Genomic DNA, 21,179 nt, shown 5'->3' on the forward strand with positions numbered 1-21,179 from the left:
TGTTTTTCCCTTCCAAATGGTCTAAATAAAACACAGAGGTGAGGTTGGAACAAGGGGCAAGCAGGAAAACATCCTCATTATATCACACAGGGCACAGAGACTGGGATGGGGAGAGGGAACACAGAAGGCTCTTAGCCAGGGCAGCAGCCTCCTGCTTTTTGGTTTAGTTTCAGCTTCCCTTACAATTCCTGCTGTTTATCCACTTTGCCCACACGGGAGCCAGAAGCTTTGCTGCTCTCTTCTGTCAAATTAAATTAATGGGGAGAAAAACCAACCACCCAGATGCTCCAAATCCCAGGCTGACACTGCAGAGCTTTGGCTCTTGCATCTGATCCTCAGTGTGGTTCAAAAGCAGCTCTGGAGGCACTTGGGGCGCTCAGAAAGGCAAAAGAGCAGCAATTTTTTGTGTTTTAAGTTGGGAGCTGAATTTTTCATCCAGCTCTGAAAGGCAGGATGTGGAATCCAGCCCCGTTCTTTGCACACGTGATGGGGTTCATTTGCTGTGGGCAGTGCACTGGAGTTTTCCAGGGACTGCATTGGCCAGATGAGCTTTTTTTGCTACATTATTAGTATAAAAACAATTTTGGGAAGCTGCTGTGAGTGTGATGGAGGAGTCTCCCCCCTCTGCAGCTCCCACACTCCAGCAAACCACCTGGGAAGGCCGGAGATGGAAACTCAGCTGCTTGCACAGAGCAGTGTGTGTGTGCTTGGGAGGTTTGACCCTTTGGGGGAAATTTGGTTTTTCTAAGATCACTCAGAGTCATCTTCTTCTCTGCAGCCAGCACAGGCCATGGAGAACAGCTCCAGACCCAGTGGCCCCAGTCAGAAATACTCTGGCATGAGCTGGTGCAGCCACCCAAGGGCAGGACCATCCTGTCTCATGGGTGCAGATCCCATTTTTGTGCAGGGAATAACAAAGGGAGAGGGTGGAACAGTCACCAACCAGCTGCTTACCTTTGGCTCATTGCATTTCCAAGCAGGGAGAAGAACCAAGGGGAGATGAAATGAACTTCTGGCTTTACAGTCTCTAAGAACCCAGACTGTCCTTCTGAAAGTGGCCTTGATTTGGATCTTTATGGGCAGCTCAGACCTTCCCCTTCTCCAACAGCACATGCTCTGCTGTCAGGGTCCCTCTTTCCCTCCTTTCCTTTTCTTTCTCATTCCCAGGATAACTGGGTTACAAAGGGATGCTCCCACATGCTCCATTTTAAGGGCTGGAATCTCCTGGTGCCTCTGGGACTGTTGGGTCAGGGATGTGATCATTTATGTGCCTGGACTTGCCTTGTCTCCTGAACATTGTTGGAGGGTGGGAGAAGCTCCTCAGCCCTTCAGGTGGATGGCAGCTCATTTATCAGTGTGAATCACAACAAGCTGGTTTGGCCTCTGTGAAATCTGGGGCTCTGGAGCAGGAGAAGGGTGGAATGTGGAATATCAGGGACCTGAAGCTGTTGGAGCTGCTCATGGTAGGGTTTTGCTGAGTTGGAGCCTCTGAGGAGATCAGGAGTGAGCACTGATCCTGTGGAAAATACACATTTTGGGATTCACTTAGTCATCTTTTAGTTGAAAATTGTTAAAGTAGGTGGGTGCTGTTTGCAAGATCAAGACCAGAATTTGCCAAGCAGTATTTTTAAATGCTGGATGGACAAAGGATGGACACCTGAAGGATGTGGAGCTGTTGGAGCAAGTCCAGAGGAGGCACTAAGCTGATCAGAGGGATGGAGCAGCTCTGCTGGGAGGAAAGGCTGGGAGAATTGGGTGTGTACAGCCTGGAGAAGAGAAGCCTTAGGGTGACCTGATTGTGGCCTTGCAGGGCCTGAAGGAGCTACAAGAAAGATGCAGACAGATTGTTTCCAAGGGCCTGGAGTGACAGGACAAGAGGGAATGGCTTCAAACTGCCAGAGGGCAGGGTTAGATGGGATATTGGGAATAAATTCTTCCCTGGGAGGGTGGGGAGGCCCTGGCACAGGTTGCCCAGAGAAGCTGTGGCTGCCCCATCCCTGGAAGTGTCCAAGGCCAGGTTGGAGCAACCTGGGCTAGTGGAAGGTGTCTCTGCCTGTGGCAGGAGGTAGAACAAGATGATCTTTCAGGTCCCTTCTAACCCAAACCCTTCTGGGATTCGATGATGATTCTTTGATGGTTCTGTGACATTGATAAGAGCTAAGTTTTAGTGTGTCTGGTTTTTCTCCAGTCTGGGAGATGCTGCCACAGGACATCTTGTTTCCAGTGCCTTTGCTGACCCTGCTCCCCCTTTAGTGCTTCCCAAGTGCAGGAATGAAGCAGCAAGTTCTGAGAATGTGTATCTATCCAGTGTCTTGTGTCACAGTATTTCTGTGGGTTTTAAAAATTGCCAGGCCAGGATCTCTAAAATGCATCTCAAGCCATCAATAGGGGTTTTAATGGTTCCCTTAATTCAGAGTGAATTCCTCAGTGAGCCCTTGCCAGCCCCAGTTTAGTCTCTCACCTGTTAAAATGTCAGTCTGTCACCTCTCAAAGCAGGGCTGGCAAAGTGGGACCTCAATAACGAGGTTCTTCAGTGCAGAATTAGCCCTGGAGTGCTCAGATGTGTTTCAGGAGGGATCAGGAACCTTTTCATGACAGCACTGGGCCCCGGTAGGTTCTGTACACATTCACCCCACGGCCTCAGGAGGGGCTGGGGTTGTGTTCCATCCCCTGATTGACTCCTTAACATTTCAGCCTCCTCCTGCCCCTGGCTCTGGCTCCCAGACACCAGAGCTCCCCAGTCTCCTGGGCTGCTCCCTGCTCTGTCTTACACGGTTAAAATCAACACATGTTTTGTCTGATTAAAGGCAGAAGTGGAGTGAAAGTGCTTTGGGCTCTTTTGGCATGTGGTGCTGTACAGAAAAGCAGGGCACAGTTGCTACTATTCCATGGAGTGAATTCCTAGCACGTGACTTCATTTTCTCTCTCTCCTTCCCGCTGTTAATTTTTGCACAAGCAAGAAGCCTCTGCAAAGAGACATTAAAAATGCAATGTAATTTAAGAACTAAGGTTTGTCCAGAAATAAGAGAGCAGTTGGATTGGAAAGCATGTCCTTAGGGTGTGAACTCATGGCAACTCCTGGTTTGGTTCAGCAGTCTCTGGATGTGCAGGACAGTGTATGATCCACTGGCAAAGATTCTCTGCTGATCCAGCTTCTTTTCTAGGACTTCACACACTGACATCCACTCCCTCCAGTCTTCTCCAGCCTGTGGATCCATCACAGAGTTGATTTGTGAAGGCCTGCAGCAGGTTGGAGGTTGGCCAGGGCAAACTGCACATCCTTTCCCCCAAGGAATCTGGTGCTGCTTGACTTTTAGGCCAAACACAAACAGAGGAGTCAGCCTTTGGCCACAGACCTCTCGTGGGTGGGACAAATGCCTTGTTAGCAAAACTGGAGTGGTGAAGCACTTGGATTCCCTGTGGGAAAGTGTCACCTTTCTGTAGAAGTTGGGAGCAGCTCCCTCTGCTCCCTGCTGAGTTTTTATGCATCAGGCTGCAAAACCACATTGCAGAGCAGAGAGACCTGGGAAGTGTCACAGCCCCAAGGCTGCCAGAGCTCAGGGAGGGTTTGGATGATCCTCTGGGGCCCAGGGGCTGGGCCTGTGCAGGGCTGAGGGTTGGACTCCAGGATCCTTGGGGGTCCCTCCCAACTCAGCACATCCTGGGATTCTGTGAAATCCAAGGCACTGTCAGAAATCAGTGTTGGGTGACGACATCATCAGTTGGTTTAGCACAGCCCCGTGGTCATGGATGTTGGAAGTTAGAGATCCAGGAGCCTGGAGTCATTGGGAAGTTCAGGATATTTCTGCAGACAGAATTTAGGTGGGAGCATTTCCATCCATGATAGTCTGGGCCTGGGATCAGGGATGTCAGGAATGGTTATTGACAGCTGGAGCTGCTTCGCTCTGTGGGGAAATGAGGGAGCTCTGAAACAGCCCTGTAAGCACCTCAGAGGAGCTGAGTAATGCATTTATTTTTGACAACTCCTTGCTTGCAGCCTATTGGCAGGAAGGGCAGCTCCCAGGTTTATCTTCCCCTTCACGCATCCGTAGCGCAGAAACACAATTCCTGGGAAATATAACAGATCCAGTCTGTGCCTCCAGCATCGAACAGCAAATGTCACTCTCATTTCTCAGAGCTGGGGCTTTGTTTTGGTTTGAACAGTGAGTGAAGCAGAGAGAAAATAAAAATGAAAAGGGGAAGAACTGTAGTGAAATGTAAAGCTTGGTAAAGATAATTGCCAGGGAAGGGAGCTCAGGGGTGGAGAGGTGTGTTTGGATCCACCTCCCTCTGGGTTAGTGCAGATCTACCCAACCACAGATGGCCCAGTATTTGCAAAGGGATTGATCCAAACTGCCTGTTTAAGGGTCAGGCAAGGCAGAGCTTCAAAAGCAGAAATCCCATCCCATGCCAGGTGTTTATCACACCAAAAGACCTGTGAAAGGCTGTGTTTCCTCCCTCAGCTGCACAGGCTGGGCTTGGCAAGAGCTCTCTGAAAAGGCAGCCCCACTGAGCCCAGTGCAGCAATGCAATTATTGTAGATCTTCTGCTGACTTCAAGTTGGTCCAAAGCTCAAAGCCTGAGCACCAGTGTGGCCAGTGACTGACTTCTGCAGGAACGGGACCCCGCTCTGAGACAGTTTGTTGTGGGGTTTTTAATTTTTTTTTGGTGGGGGATGGTGGTGGTGGGGTTTTTGTTTGGTTTAGTTTGTTGGTTTTGAGCTTTTTAATCACCAAATGCATTGATTTTTTAATTCAGAGAATCCCAGAATGGTTTGCTTTGAAAGGGACTTTAGAGATCACCCATTTCCACCCGCTGCCATGGGCAGGGACACCTTCCACTAGCCCAGGTTGCTCCAAGCCCCATCCAACCTGCCCTTGGACACTTCCAGGGATGGGGCAGCCACAGCTTCTCTGGGCAACCTGTGCCAGGGCCTCCCCACCCTCACAGCCAGGAATTCCTTCCCAATATCCCATCTATCCCTGCCCCGTAGCAGTAGGAAGCCATTCCCCCTTGTCCTGTCCCTCCATCCCTTGTCCCCAGTCCTCTCCAGCTCTCCTGGAGCCCCTTTAGGCCCTGCAAGGGGCTCTTAGGCCTCCCTGGAGCCTTCTCTTCTCCAGGTGAACCCCCCCAGCTCTCCCAGCCTGGCTCCAGAGCACAGAGGCTCCAGTGTTTTGGAGCCCTCAACTCCCAGTGGAGTCTTGGATCCAAGGCCCTCCTAAATGACAAAACTCTCAGCAAGTCCTGGACTTTAAAAGTGCCAAGAGTTCACCTTCAACATTTAGGAAAAGAAAAAAAAGGTGTTTGACTTACAGGTTGATGCCAAGGGCCATCCCCAGGCAGCTCCTGCCCTCTGGCACCTGCTAATGAAGTAACTGTGCCAGCTGGGATGAACTGGCTCAGCCCTGGGCACAGGCAGCACCAGCCCAAGGAGGACTGGCCCTGGTGAAGAGCCAGGATTGAACTTCTACACTGCACATGGTGGGAGCTTGTTTGCCACCAGCATTCAGGGAGCAAAGGAAATGCAGCAAACAGGACCTTTTTTCCCTCCAAGTTGTCATCCCAAGGAATAAAACATCATCACACACTCACACAGGAGAAGTGAGCATGTTCATTCACAGGGACTTCTTTCCAGAGCCAATCCTCTGGGGCACAGGGGGTGACTCTTGGGGCTGGGCCTGTGCAGGGCTGAGGGTTGGACTGATGATCCTTGGGGGTCCTTTCCAGCTCAGCACATCCTGGGATTCTGTTCACAACCAATTTGGCAACAAGGACTAAAAGGGAGGAGGGTGAGGGAAGGCTGGTTCCCCCCAGCCCAGGGCTGGCACAGGCACAGATTCCTCTCCTGGAGGGACCTGCCCATCCCCACCATGGTGCAGGTTGTGTGAGGTCACAGAGTCACAGAATCTTGGAAGGGACCCCCAAGGATCATCAGTCCAACCCTCAGCCCTGCACAGGCCCAGCCCCAAGAGTCACCCCCTGTGCCCCAGAGGATCAGCCAAACCCTCCCTGAGCTCTGGCAGCCTTGGGGCTGTGCCCACTGCCCTGGGGAGCCTGGGCAGTGCCCAACCAGCCTCTGGGGGAAGAACCTTTGGCTGAGATCCAACCTGAGCCTGCCCTGACACAGCTCCAGCCATTCCCTGGCTGCTGTCCCTGGTCCCCCCAGAGCAGAGCTCAGTCCCTGCCCCTCCTCTGCCCCTGCCCAGGAAGCTGGAACTGCACTGAGGTCTCCCCTCAGCCTCAAGAGTTTAGGGGGGATTGGTGGTTAGGAGGGCTCTGTGGTTAGGAGGGATTGGTGGTTAGGAGGGGTTGGTATTTGGGAGGTGCTGCCGAGTGTTTAAGGGAACTGGGACCAGTCAGTGAGTTGTGGTTATACCTTGGTTTGAATGTGACTGTGTAAAATAACCCTCTCATGGATGAGGTGCTGCCTTTCTGTGTCCCCAAGCACAGCTGGGCCTCGCATGGCATCTCTCACAGGTTCCAGTCTTTCTCTGCTCTTTTGTTCCTGTTGTTCCTTAGGGCTCAGTTGAGCTGACAGGGACTTGTGCTCTGTTCCCACCTGTCAGGAGAATTACTTTTGAACTCAGCCCACGGTGTCAGCTGTGTGTTTGTCCCCAGATGCACGGCCTTGGCTTGCAGCATCCTTGTTACAGGCAATGATTCACCAGGAGAGGCTTCTCTCCTGATTTCTGCTGTTTGCTTGAGTGTTCTCAGATTAAAACCAATGTTTCAGCCAAAAACAGAGCAGGTTTGCACTGGAGTGATGCTCTCATGAGCCCATTTTCACCTTTAAAAGTCAATTTATTGTAGTTCCTTTATCTGATAGTCTCTTGAAGCAAGTGTAAATCTGGAGGATTACTTTTGGTATAAGCTGGGACAGAACACGCTGCCCAAGTCCCATTTTAGGTACCAAGGGGTTCCTTTTTGGATATCAAGGGGCCTTTGGCAGCTCAGTGAAGGATCAGGGGGGTTCAATCCTGATCCTTCAGCCCCAGTTTGGTGCTGGGGTTGTTGCTGGGGTGGGTTCAGAGGTGGGTCTGACAAAGAGAACTTTGTTTACCTGTGAAATTTGTTGGCAGTGATTTTTGTGCTCAGTGGAGAGGAAGAACATGAGTGAAAGTCAACTGTTTGGCTGCCCTTGAGAAAAAAATATATTCATGTTAAAAAAAGAAAAGTAAATAACACGTTCCCGTTAAGTGCCTGATAGTTATACATATTACATCTCAAAGTAATTATCATTTAATTAGCAGTCTGGCAACAGTGGAAGGAGATGAAGTTACAGTTCCAGAGCTGTTATTGCTGGGAGGGAGAGAAGGGTCGTGCTCCTGGTGAAGCAATTCCTGCAGTAGCCATTGGGAATGGCCCTTGGGGAGGGGGAGCAGCTCCATGGAGCCAAAGCCTCCGAGACAGCAGAGACCCAGAGGTGGGACCAAAACCTGCAGGGTTTCCATGAGTGATATCTGCTTTGTCCAAGAGGAATTGGATGCTCCCACTTGAAAAGCAGAGGGAGTGGGTTTAGGGTTAGGTGCCAGGTTAGATGAGCAGGTGCAGTCCTGGACTCCCAAACTCTGGTCACCATCCAAGGTATTTCTAAGGAAAAATGTTTGGGCCCTGTTTTCTTTCCCTTTTCCTCCATCAAACATTTTGGTGTAAGTCAGGGCTTCAAGTGCCAAGTGTTAAGGACTCACAGATCAGGGAATGGTTTGGGTTGGAAGGGACCTTAAGGACCATCTCATTCCACCCCTTTCCACTAGCCCAGGTTGCTTCAAGCCCCATCCAACCTGGCCTTGGACACTTCCAGGGATCCAGGGGCAGCCCCAGCTTCTCTGGGCAACCTGGGCCAGGGCCTCCCCACCCTCCCAGGGAAGAATTTCTTCCCAATATCCCATCTAACCCTGCTCTCTGGCAGTGGGAAACCATTCCTCCAGGCCCATGTCCAAAGTGTAGTGAAATAAGTGTTGTTCCTCTAGCATATCATCTTTAGGGCTTTGGGGTAGAGGGGTTGAAACAAGATGATCTTTATGATCCCTTCCAACCCAAACCATTCTATGAAATAAAAGGGCAAGAAATGTTTCACCTTCCCAGGGGTGGAATCTCAGCATTCACCTGCTCTCACGTCACAGGGAGTTTGAAGTGGTGCAAATGCAAATCCTTAAATCCAGGATTCTGTAAACCCGTTGTCTTCTGGAGGAACTGAGAGCTGGTTTAAGGGTGCTGGCTGCCCAGCTATGTGTTAAATTCAAGGATTTGGGAGGACTGGTGGAGGCACCTCCCGTTGTGCTCTGAGCTGCCCAATGAGCTGCATTTCAGTCGCTGCCAATTAACACAAACGAGCTTTTAAACCACTTCTGGCCAAACTCAAGCCAGTGGCTGAGTTGCCCTGAGGAGTTGTGCATCTCTGGTGTGGAATAAATAGGTCTGATTTGCATAGGCAAGCACTGCTTGTTTAATGGAGAATCCATGTGGGATTGAAACCCTGGATAAGCTGTTCAGGAGGGGCCTTGAGGTGACTGAGAGTTGATGGTGGGCAGAGACTGTGAGACTGGGGGTTAATAAAGGTGTGTGCTCCCCTCACCTGCCCTGTGCTGTTACAGCAGCTTCCCTGGGGAGGGATTCACAGCTTCCCTGGGGATGGATCCACGGCTGCCCTGCATATGGATCCACAGCTTCCCTGTGGAGGGATGTACAACATTCCTATGGATAGATCCACAGCTTCCCTGTGGAGGGATGTACAACATTCCTATGGATAGATCCACAGCTTCCCTGTGGAGGGATGTACAACATTCCTATGGATAGATCCACAGCTTCTCTGTGGAGGGATGTACAACATTCCTATGGATAGATCCACAGCTTCCCTGTGGAGGGATGTACAACATTCCTATGGATAGATCCACAGCTTCTCTGTGGAGGGATGCACAGTTTTCCTGTGGAGGGATGCACAGTTTCCCTGTGGAGGGATTCACAGCACGTGGAGACACTTGGATTTACTCCCCTCCCAGCTCAAGATTAAAATTTCAAATCACTTAGCGTTGCTTGAATTTTGTCTCCCGTTGGTTAACATGTTTTAATTAAGGAGATAGAAGAAAATCTCTTTTCCTAGCGGGGCCCAGGCTCTGGGGCTCAGCCCCTGGGGTTGATCACAAGATGTGCTCGGGCTGGATCATTCCTGGGCAGGGAAAATGTAACAGCAATTTCCAGCTCTGCCCTGAGGGTCAGACCTTTAGGGGACCAGTCATACAGGGAAAGTAAAACCAGGTTAACCAGATACTGAGCCTTCCTCACTCTTTATCCATGTTAATCTGGGCTCCCTTTTTTACCTCTTGATTTTTTCTCTTGATTTGCTTTCCAGGCAGGGAAAGTGTTTTTCTTGCATCTTTTATGCATTTTTCAGTGGCTTCCACTATGGGCTCATATGAAAATCTTGCTCTGCTTTATCTCAGCTCCAAGCCTGAGACTCTGTGTTGCCTCTCCTGTAGGACTGTCCCTAATAAATCACTGGGAATGATCGCTGTTATTTCCCCCAGTTCTGCCTGTGTGAATAAATGGGACCCATTAAGGGTCACGCCCCCAGCACACAGATGTTTGCAGATGTGCTGCAGTGGTTGTGGGAAGGATCCTCAGTCCCTTGTGCTCTGAGGAGGTACCTGGGTGGGCCTGAGGGGTCCCCCCATGTGGCACAGATGGGGTATCCCCCTGAGTCCCTGCCCTGCCTCCAGCAACAGCTCTGCAACTGCCTGGAAATGAGCTCAAATCAAGAGCCATCTTTTAAGTACATCCCAAGGGAAAACACTGTAATTGCAACTATTTCCTCAAAACCATTCCTGAACAGTCCCCATTTGAAGAGTAATTATCAAATTTACAGTCTCCAAGGTGACTCGTTCAGGGTTTGTGCTCTGACACTCAGAGCTGCACCCCTCAAATCCGTGACCCAGCACTGCTCCCTGTGTGCCCAGGGAGCACAGGACCCCCAAAGGTCACCTTGGGCTGTGGCAGGGCTCAGGTCAGGCATGGAGAACAGCCCAAAATACCTTCTGCATGTTCTCCTGGCCCTGAGCTCACTCCCATGTCCCAGCTCCTGCTCTGGAAGGGCTTCTCGAGGTTTGGGAGGTCCCAACAAGATGGTTGTGGGACATGGATGGGCAGTTGGCCCATGGGTTGAGGGTCTTCTGCTTCCAGGCAGCTGTGGGGATGGGGTAAGCCCTGCTCCATGGAATGTGGATCTTTAGGGCTGGAGTTTCACTTCAGATCAGAAATCCATGGAGTTGGAGATGATTGCTGCCTGCACAGGAGCATTTTGGCAGCCTAGAGCAGCACAGATCTGCATGGAAACTCCTAAAAGTGCATGGGAGGGTGGAGATGGGTGCTCAGTGATCTTCAGTGCTTGGTTTTTAGAATAAACAAGGAAGGGAAATGTTTTTAGGCAACAACCTCAGCAGCAGTTTTTATCCTGGAGAGGAAATTCGGCGGCTGAGCTTGGAGGTGTAAATAGAAATCTGCAGTGGGTTCCCACGCCGTGTCTTAGCACAGGGTGGGCACCAGCTTTTGTTGCTGCTGTGGGTTGGCAGCAAGGCTGGAAAACAGCAATTCCTTGCTTTGGAGGTTGTTAACTACCAGTGCTTTTCTCACCACAGAAAACTGAAATTGGAGGGGTCCATAACAACATCAGTAGTTAATTGAGCAGCTCTGTGGGGAAATCACTAAAGCAATTTATAAATGCTTTTTCTCTGAGCATCCAGGTATTTATACTCGCCTGCCAGAAGAGGAAACAGAGGCACAAAGGAGTTAAATGTTTTGCCTGAAGTCCCAGAGCAAGCAGGGACACGACAGCGACAAAGTCAAATCAGTCTTGAGCAAGGTCACAGCCATGGGAAGATGGAATAGCTATTTTAAAAAATACATCATTTTCACAGCTTCTTTGCCATTAAAAGTTGAAGTTGTGTTAATCTCCAATAAATTCAGCAAAGGCATGCAATCTAGCATCTCTTTTATGTGGTATCTCTCATTTTTAATTTGTTTCTCAGGTTCTGTCGTTCTTGGCAACAGCGGGAAAATAAACCCATTGGAAACAGACAATTAGCCAAGGTCACTGGGGCAGGGAAGGGAGGATTAGTGAGGAAACAACTACTGCAGATGCCATCCTGGAGATAATGGGAAGGAAGGTACTCTGCTGGGGCCTGAAATGCCATTCCTTCATGGAAATTTTATTCCATCCTGGTGAAACACATCCAGCTTTCTCTGCCCAATCCATTACAGGGGCGGTGAGGGGGAGCTCAGAGCCTGACTCCACATCTGCACGGAGATGTCCTCTGCAGGAGGCAGGAGCAGGGTGTGTTTCTCCTTTGGAGATGTGCTTGGTGTGTGACAGTAGTTTTTGGGCTGTTGCCATCACCCTCTTGCCCTGGGGCACTGCTGGCACCCCCTCCCGTGCTGTCCTGGTGCTGGGACACTTCCCTTGCTGCAAAGTTCTCAAATTCATGGCCTGAATCACTTCTAAAGCAAACCCTGCTCCATGGGATGCATCCAGGCCGTGTCTGCCTGGTGTGCTTGGCACTGGGAGAAGCTGGGAAGGGGGAAAGGAAGGGGTGAGACCGTGGTTGATGAGCTCATGGGGTGAAGGCTGGGAAGGCCAGGGCCAGGCAGGAGGGTTCTGCCTCATCCTCATCCTTGCTGGTGCCTTCTGGATGTGACCAAACCTCTTGTGAGGGCAGGGGAAGGTGGTGAGGTAAAGCTGAGGGAGATGATGGCAGGTTGGGCAGGGCCAGGTTGGTCTCTGGGTCTTTGGTTTGCTCTGCCTGCCCCCCCCATTTCCCCTGTGCAGGGAGTTCTCCTGCCTTGGTGGCCTCTCACTGCAGAGAATGGACTCACTCCCAGCTCCAGGCTATGCCTGGACCTCTCCCATCACAGCCTGACCCCTCCATGGATCCCAGGAGCCAGCTCAGGCTCCACAAGGCAGTTCCCAAGCGTGTGGATGGTCACTAAGCCAAGTCCTCCTGAAAAACAGGGTGGTTGCTTTCCAATTAATTTTTTGTCTGGTTCCCCTCCTCTTCCATTTTTCTGCCTCAAAAACCTGAGGGACCAGAGGTTTCCTCTGTGGCTTTGCTGTGGACTGACTGGGAACAGATCCCCCTTGGGGGTGGTGGCAGCTCCAGGGTGGCCCTGGAGCCTCAGCTGCCCCTCCACCACCCCAGGGTCCTGCCGTGGTCAGACCGGGCCCAGTGTGGTTCTGCAGTGGGCTGGACTGGGCAGGGAGGCTGCTGGAGCAGGGGAACTCCATCCTGGCATTCCTGATGCTGCCAGTGGGGCACAGGCTTGGGACTGAGGGGACTTGATGACAGAGGGGTCAGTCCTTAATGCCAGTTAAATTTCTGCTCATTTGTGTTACTCATCCCAGCTTTATTTGCTGTCCCCTGAACACAGAGGGGATGGTGCTGACAGCTGCTTCTCTTTGCAAACAGGTCCTTAATTTTGCTTATGGCCAAAAGGAAATCAAGTATTTTATCACAGAATATCACATAAAAATAAAGGTGGTGTTCTCTTCCCTACCCTGTTGTCATCAGGGAAATCATTGATAGGCCACTAATTAAAGCCATAGGCTTAATTTGACTAAATTTGGTAATTTAGCTGAAATTTTCCCTCAAAATCAACATGGAAAATGAGATTGCTCTGGGCAGACCCCACCTGGAGCCCTGCAAACAGTTGTGGTGCCCCCAACATGGAACTCCTGGAGCAAGTCCAGAGGAGGGACTTGATAAGGGGACTGGAGCACCTCCCCTGTGGGGACAGGCTGGGAAAATGGTGTGGAGATCTCACAGGACCTTTCAGGATCTAAAGAGGGTTCAAGGAGGACACAGAGAGATTCTGTATCAGGAACTGGAGTGACAGGACGAGGAGAACGGGTTCAAACTGGCAGAGGGGAGATTTAGGTTGGATATTGGGAAGGAATTCCTGGCTGTGAGGGTGGGGAGGCCCTGGCACAGGTTGCCCAGAGAAGCTGTGGCTGCCTCTGGATCCCTGGGAGTGTCCAAGGCCAGGCTGGAGCAACCTGGGCTAGTGGAAGGTGTCCCTGCCCAGGGCAGGGGTGGGACTGAATGATCTGTAAGGTCCCTCCAACCCAAACCATTCTGGGATTCTAAGATGTTAAATTAGGAATTGTGAGGTTGGGAGAGAGACAAAGAACATCTTTCTGGGCAGGTAAAGGACTATCCCAAATGTGCCAGATGTGGGGCTGTGTCTCCCAAAGGGTTGTCATGTGGAAGGTGAGCAACTCTGTGACCCAAGTTAATTAAAAACAACGGCAGTTTGGTGGGAACAGGACACCCTGTCTGTTCTCAGCCTCCTTGCAGTCAAACCACTAATTATTTTTTTAATATCGTTTTTCCTACATATTTCATAACTTGTTCTTTAGTATCAAATTGGAAGCCAAATCCAATGGTGGGGGAAAATTAATTTCCTTGAATTGAAGAAGCAATCTCCTTGAGACTTTTTAATCATTAGATGATAACTGTGTGCTAAAGAAAGGAAGACCATTAAAGTAACTTAATAGACCAGGATAAACATTTTTCCCTGTATCTCCTTCATCTTTATTTAGAGATCCATACTGAGGATATTTCATAAAAGCTGCTCTTCTTGACCTTTCATCAGTTATTGTGTAGAGGAACCAACTGAAATAATGGTGGGGAACTAACACTGTGGACTCCTGGATACAAACCCAGTAATTCTGCTCTTCCTTCCTGCCAAATTGTGTTTTTCCTTTCTCATTAAAGGAGGAATAGCTATGGGGACAAATAAAAATGCATTTAGCTGAGCTGTGTGATTTTTAAAAACAAGCTGTGTTAATGCTTTTAATTAAGGGGCAGAAGAATAAGAGGCTTTATCAGCTCTTTGTCTGCAGGCCATTATTTGGTTGTGGATGAGCAATCTGTTCTTGTCAACGTCCACCTACTTGAAGGATTTACTACAAAATCAAATGGTGTTTTTAGTTAAATTCTCGAGCACTCTTTGATTCCTCATTTATTTAATATGGAGCATTGTTGCAAAGAAGAATGAAGCACTTAATTTGTGTTGCTTGAGGGACCCAAGGGCCACTTGGGAGCTTTGTGGTGTCCTGTGCTGAAACAGGATGTGCAGCAAAATGGAGAAGAGGAAGAATTGAAGGTGAAGTTGCTAAATCTCAGTTAGAATCCCAGAATGTGCTGAGCTGGAAGGGACCCCCCAAGGATCCTGGAGTCCAACCCTCAGCCCTGCACAGGCCCAGCCCCAGGAGTCACCCCCTGTGCCCCAGAGGATCAGCCAAACCCTCCCTGAGCTCTGGCAGCCTTGGGGCTGTGCTTCCAGGAGCGTTTAGGGAAGGATCACTGACTCTTTGCTCTATAAATTGAAGTCACATTGCAAAGTCTTGGGAAGAAGTTCCTTCCCTGTTCAGGTGGGGAGGCCCTGGCACAGGTTACCCAGAGAAGCTCTGGCTGCCCCATCCCTGGGAGTGTCCAAGGCCAGGTTGGACAGGGCTTGGAGCAACCTGGGCTAGTGGGAGGTGTCCCTGCCCATGGCAGAGGGTTGAAGGGGATGAGCTTTAAGGTCCCTTCCAACCCAAACCATTCTGGGATTCTATAAAATAATAATGAAAGCAGCTCTCTCAGGGTACAGCTCCTGTTCTTGGCCCTTGAGCCGTTTCCAGTTCAGAAAACATTGTTTGCCTGCTGGTGAGTTCCCAATGATCCACACTATTGGGTCAAAAATGAAGTTTTATTGTCTGAAACTTTCACCTGGATTCTTTTTCTGGCTTTTGACTGTTCTCTGAGTGCTTTAAACAGGCCTAACAGGTTTTGACTGGAGAAGTCAGAGATTCCCATGTTCCACCACACCTATTCCCAGTGGAGGAGATGAACTGGGTTGTTCATACTCTGTATAAAACCAGAGCAATTTACCCTTCTATTTATTTCCAGGAGGTAATCTGGGGTAATGGAGCTATTAGATTTGGCATCTGTAACGTGGTTATCATTTCAGAAAGAATTGTTTCTGCTAATGGCAGTTAACTTGCTACAAATAAAGCAATAGAATTGAAATTTTAAGTACTAGAGTGGCAGCAAACCATGAAACATTATCCTGCTTAGTGGAAGGAAGGCTGAGCCTGCTGTTGGGGAAGGAATCTATTGAAAAAAAAACCCCTTTGATGGATTCCAATTCCAACTAATTTAATATGGCAGCTCTTCTACCAGTCTATTCAAAGTATTAAAATGTCTCTAAATAATAATAAAGTGGCCAGAACCTTTTGTCCAAGGAGCTCAGGGGTTTCACCAAGATGAATTTGGCCTCTGCCATGAGGTTACTGAGCCCTGGGGTGCCTTGGGGACCCCAAATGCTCCTCTGGCAGATTTGGGCACTTTGTGTGGTGTGGATGGAGAGGCTGAGCCTGGGCCTGGGCCTTGTTTTCTGTAAGCCAGGTCTGGGTATTTTCAGGGATGTTTTCTAGCTCTGCAAGTCAAAACTTAGTTTAGACTTAATTGTGCATGGACAAGCCATGGAGTGGGTTTTGAGCCAGGATTTTGGGGGCTGCTGTTAAAATACATGATCCTGTTGCCCCGTTTCTACCTCAAGACCAACATCCCCCTGGAGAACAGGCATTTGTGAGTGGTGTGAGATTCCCAGGGACATGAGTCCCACCCTGTGAGTCTTCCCTGGGCAGCACAAGGTCCTGCAAGGGTGGTGGCCATCCCCCCTGCTCCAAGCTCTGAGCTCAGGGTGGGCAGGGGGTCCCACAGCTCCCCAAAAAAGCAGCACCTTGGCACGGCTTAGCTCCATCCAATTCATTCCTTGTCACCCCCCTGCTGATCTGAGGGGATCCTCGGCTTTTTTCTTTGCAGCATGGATTCAAAAGCAAGCAGTTAAATGGGAGAAAGCCTTTTATATTTCTAATTTAGCACAGAAAATATCCCAGGGGGTAAACTTTCCTCACACCGTAACACAGAGTGTGTCCCCGAGCTACCAGAGCGGAACGAGATGGTTTGTTCAGTGCCATGCTCTGTGGAAAAATGGGATTTTATGGAGAGGGTCAGGAGTGTTTAACCACTCAAAAAATACCCTGAAATGTGATCTCGGTGTGTGTGACTCAGAACAGCATCCTGAGCTCAGGGCAGCTGGGTGAGCTGGAGAACTGGGCCAGTGTTTTGCAAGTAATGAGGGAGGGACACAGCCAGGGTCCTTGTAAACACAACCATCTATTACATCCTTAACTTGCACAGTTATGAGAAATTAACCCCTGACACTGCATTTTTCCTCGCTCTTTGTGCTATTCATTGATGTCAGTGTGGTACCACTCTCATTTTTCTCTGTTATTTCCCTGACCAGACCCCGAGCTGCTCTTGCAGCGTGGAGCTGAGCACTCTCAGGTTTTTTTGAGGTTTTGCAGGATGGATGTGACATCTCTAACCCAGAGCCCTGCTGGTACTGGGCAAGTGACCCAGCTGATGGTTCTGCAAACAGTTGTCTTGAGTTTTTAAGGGATTTGCAGTGACCTCGTTGCTCTTGGTGATGGCTCCTCTGTGATGTATTATAAAGATCCAAATGGGAAACCCTCTTTCACAGGATTCCATAAAAACTGCTGTCTGTCCTGAAGTCTACTCTGTTACTAGACAGGCTAGAGGTAAGAGAAAGGAAATGTCATTTTTACATTTCCTTCACTTATCACAGAATCCCAGAACGTGCTGAGCTGGGAGGGACCCCCAAGGATCATCAGTCCAACCCTCAGCCCTGCACAGGCCCAGCCCCAAGAGTCACCCCCTGTGCCCCAGAGGATCAGCCAAACCCTCCCTGAGCTCTGGCAGCCTTGGGGCTGTGGGCACTGGAAACCCAAAAGAGTTGTGCCCTTGCTCATGGACACCACAAGGTGTTTCCAGCAGAGCTTCTCTGTAATTTAACCCCAGGGTGTCTCTTTCTCCAGCCTGTTCGGAGTGACATGAACTTGAATTTGGGATCATGTCATTGCAGTGGTAAAATAACCTTTTCAAAGGTACTGGGGGCACCAGGGAGGGGATTGTCCTGCTCTGCTCTGCCCTGGGGTGGCCTCACCTGCAACATTGGGGCAGTTTGGGGAGGACACAATGTAGGGAAGGGATTGAACCATCAGAGAGTGTCCAAAGGAGGGCACGAGGATGGGGAAGGGCCTTGATTTGAAGGTGTGTGAGGACACTGAGGGCACTTGGTGTGTTCAGCTGGAGCAGAGGAGACTGAGGGGAGACCTCAGTGCAGTTCCACCTTCCTGGGCAGGGGCAGAGGAGGGGCAGGGACTGAGCTCTGCTCTGGGGGGACCAGGGACAGCAGCCAGGGAATGGCTGGAGCTGTGTCAGGGCAGGCTCAGGTTGGATCTCAGGCAAAGGTTCTTCCCCCAGAGGCTGGTTGGGCACTGCCCAGGCTCCCCAGGGCAGTGGGCACAGCCCCAAGGCTGCCAGAGCTCAGGGAGGGTTTGGCTGATCCTCTGGGGCACAGGGGGTGACTCTTGGGGCTGGGCCTGTGCAGGGCTGAGGGTTGGACTGATGATCCTTGGGGGTCCCTCCCAGCTCAGCACATTCTGGGATTCTGAGCTCACTCCTTGCCGCGATTTCTCCGGGATAACCAGTGGCAGGAAACATCTGAAGCCAACAGGAGCTTTGCAGAAATTATCCCTCAGCCCATTAAAACATTGGAGAATGTCACTCACTGTGCCTTCCCGTGGGTCTCTCTCCGTGCAGGACCCCGGCCATGATCGGCTGCTCCTTCGTGGTGAACAGGAAGTTCTTCGGGGAGATCGGGCTCCTGGACCCCGGCATGGACGTGTACGGAGGGGAGAACATCGAGCTGGGCATCAAGGTTGGTGACACACTTGCAAGAGAAATTGCACCCAGCAGGATTTAAGGAACCCAAAGTGACACTTTAACAAGTTGGCATGAGCAGTTATTGGAAGGCTTCGGGGGGACTGAGCAGGGATGGGATATTTATAGCATTTTAATTTCAGTTTAAGGGGGAAAATGACTTGGATTTAGGGGTGAGAGGAGTTTCTTTCCTTGGATTCTTATCTGTCTGACCTGAGCCAAAAAGCTGCTGAGATGAAATGGCATTTCCAGCTTAAAGTGACCCTGGTCATGTTGTCACAGTGGCTGTAAAGTTACAGGTATCTTAAATACCAGGAAGAATACAGGGCCACTTTTGTGGTTTCACAGTCTTGGGGGGGTTGATGGGACTCTTGTGAGTATCTCAAGAAGACACAAAGCCCAAAAATACTTTCCAGGCATTTACATCTGCACATAAAACACGTTCACAAACAGACAAAACCTGCTTTTCCCAGTGAAACCCCCCAATTGCAGGGCTGCCTCAGAGCATCCTTCCAGACTCCACTGTGACAGCATCACTTGATTACTATGTACAATATTAGATATGGCTTAGTGATTCAAGTGTTTGCACACACTGAAGTGATTCATAAGCAATGAATTCAGTGTTCAGAAGCAACCTGGGCTGGCAGAATCTGTGGAGATTTTTCCAGGCACGGTTTGGAGTGCGGCACTCGTACGTTAACGAGCTGATAGGGGGAGGCTGGAGAGTTATACCTGGAAAATTGCATTGATTGTGCTGTTGTAAAAATGAAAAATCATTGTTCAAGCTCATAGATTTACCAGAGGATATTTGCTTTGCTGGCAAGTCAGGGGAAACTTAAGAAATCTATTGTTAGTCGGCTACAGGGAGCAATAATCTCACTTAAACAAGGGAATGGAAATGAAAGGCTTTAAATGTGCCACAGAGCTTCTCTACATGTGAAGTAATTACTGCTCATCATCGTGGGTCTGGAGAGATCCCAAACCAAGCTCTTCTGGTGGCTCTCCTTATTTGTTTGTGGGATTTTTCAGTCTCACTGTGGAGTGAGTCTTCTCACAATTAGTAATTCAGCCCATCTGCTGGGTTTGGGGGCATTTCGTTGAAGTTTGGCTTCTCAACAGGAACAATCAGATGGATGTCTCAGAGACAAGTGATGAGCATATGTCCTCTTCTTTTTCACATGCTGAATTTTTTAGAAATATCTAAAAAGCATCCTTTTGAACAAATAATCCCTCTCTTCCCCAAGTGACTTTCCTAAGCTTGTGTTTCTAACTCATATGTTTGCCCATTCACGTGCTGCGTGTTCTGGACAAGGTTTTAAAGTCATTGGTGATTTTGAGAGCCCAAGTCCTTAGAAATCTACCTTGTAAGGCTACATAGAAAGTAGATTTTTGAAGATTCTTGAGCTCCAAAAATCAGCCTCTCTGCAAGTGTCTTATTAGTGGCCAACAGCTCATGACCCATTGGTCCCAGATACACCTTGGCCAGATAAACACTGGCCAGTATTGTTCCAGTTAGGCACCAAAACCCACATAAAAATTGAGGCTTAAGGATATCTCCAGATAAAAATCAAGTTAACTGGGAAGAAAGTAAGAGGCAGAGTAGGAGTGACCTTGGAAAAGGTCTTAGAAACACGTCAGATACACGTTGGCCACTGTGTGCAGGTCAGGAGGCTCCTGGGGAGGTCCTGGGGATGGTGGTTGCCAGGTGTCTGAGTTTCACTTCCCAGTAAGATTCCAGTTATAAAGAGTTTCAAGGAAAAGAGAATTAGTAAGGCTTTTTGTGGGTCTTTTGCTATTGCACCTGATAAGTGCCTGTCTGGAGTCAGAAGAGTAATTTGGTGGCTCCTCAGTTGGTTCAGTGATTCCTGGATGAAAATAAAGGCAGAAAGGATTTCTTTGCTGTTTTGATGATGGTGCAAATACCATCATCATTCTGAGAATCATTTGAGCCTTTTTAAACATTTTATGGAGGAAACTGTCCCATCTCATCAAAAATGAGATAATAAACCCATTGAGGTGACGAGGAGGACATGGAAAAATGACAGTGTTTCAGGCAAAAGCACAAGTTTAACTCTGTTGTGGTAAATTAAATACAAATAATCTGAATAACAAAATGAAATAAATGGTTGAGAGGGTTGGGCTGGACTAACCTGGAATGGCCAGGGCCATATATTGTCCAAGAATCTTGTTTTGTTGATGTGCTTCAAGGTGAAGGAATCAACATCCCTGGAGGGTTTTAACAGATGTGTGGATGTGGCACTTGGGGACATGGGTCAGTGGTGGCCTTGGCAGTGCTGGGGGAACAGTTGAACTCAATGGTCTCAGAGGGCTTTTCCAACCTAAGTGAATCCACAAATACTGTAAAATCAGCTGTCCTGGACCTATTGTGGTGAAATATATGGGCCATATGTTTCTTTCAGCTGCTGAATTCAGCGAGCAAAATGAGAAAGTTCCTGCAGGAGCCACTTGAAAAACCGGTAACAAACTGTTAGTCCCATTCCCAGGGTGGCTCTGCTCTCCTGCACGTGCTGGGAGCATCCTGGGACTGCTCAGAGAATAATACTAAAACCATTAAACATGTTGCTGCCCCAGGCACAACCCTGTTCTGCTGGCGGGGTGGCTTTGGCCCTGACACAGGAACGTGCTGTTCTCCAGCTTATTGGATCTTCTTTTGTGCCCCTGGAGTGTCTCCAGAAGGTTGTGCTCATTCACTCACTCCCTTGGTCCCCAGTGTCCACTGCTTCACTTCCTGAGACAGAGCTAATTCCTCTTTCCTTGGCAGAGAGCAGAGAAGTGCTTGCAAAGCAGAGCAGGGAAGGCTGATGTTTCAACAGAGAGGTTTTCAACGCCCTTTTTTTCTCCCTCCCCACAAAGTGTGCCTTGAAACGAAATCATAACAGCACCAGGTCTTCCTTGCTGTGCTGACAGCCACAGGGAGCAAGGGGTTGATCTGTCCTGGTGTTAATAACCCCCCCCAAGACTGTCTGGGGAAGAGCTGGTGAGCAGGTGATTCTGGTGAAGCTGCTGGAGCCCAGGTTTGGAGGCATCTCATGCCTGGTTTTCAATTTCCACACTGGAACAGGGAGAGCCCCTCTGCTCTGGGACAGGCTGGGAGAGCTGGGAGTGCTCACCCAGAGAAGAGAAGGCTCTGGAGAGACCTTAGAGCTCCTTCCAGGGCCTAAAGGGGCTCCAGAGAGCTGGAGAGGGACTTGAGACAAGGGATGGAGGGACAGGACAAGGGGGAATGGCTTCCCACTGCCAGAGGGCAGGGATAGATGGGATATTGGAAAGGAATTGTTGGCTGTGAGGGTGGGGAGGCCCTGGCACAGGTTGCCC

General features: G+C 49.6%; 2 protein-coding genes and 1 long non-coding RNA gene across 3 annotated transcripts in view; 2 read left to right on the forward strand and 1 right to left on the reverse strand.

Annotated features, from left to right (window-relative positions):
* The window catches only part of AUTS2 (activator of transcription and developmental regulator AUTS2), a 1,122,443-nt gene that overhangs the window by 964,578 nt on the left and 136,686 nt on the right, over nt 1-21,179 (forward strand). The gene's annotated exons all lie outside the window — the stretch shown is intronic.
* GALNT17 (polypeptide N-acetylgalactosaminyltransferase 17) overlaps nt 1-21,179 on the forward strand; it is a 217,753-nt gene that overhangs the window by 122,258 nt on the left and 74,316 nt on the right. The window contains exon 6 of the mRNA XM_064677617.1: nt 17,724-17,841. Coding sequence (XP_064533687.1) covers nt 17,724-17,841 — 118 coding nt within the window. The remainder of the gene's footprint in view (nt 1-17,723; nt 17,842-21,179) is intronic.
* On the reverse strand, nt 2,976-5,868 carry LOC135425378 (uncharacterized). Its single transcript, XR_010435579.1, has 2 exons — nt 5,593-5,868; nt 2,976-3,206 (listed from the first exon to the last, which is right to left on the reverse strand). It is a non-coding gene; the product is annotated as an uncharacterized LOC135425378 (long non-coding RNA).

The sequence above is a fragment of the Pseudopipra pipra genome, chromosome 21 (assembly GCF_036250125.1).
Source record: "Pseudopipra pipra isolate bDixPip1 chromosome 21, bDixPip1.hap1, whole genome shotgun sequence".
Taxonomy (NCBI): domain Eukaryota; kingdom Metazoa; phylum Chordata; class Aves; order Passeriformes; family Pipridae; genus Pseudopipra; species Pseudopipra pipra.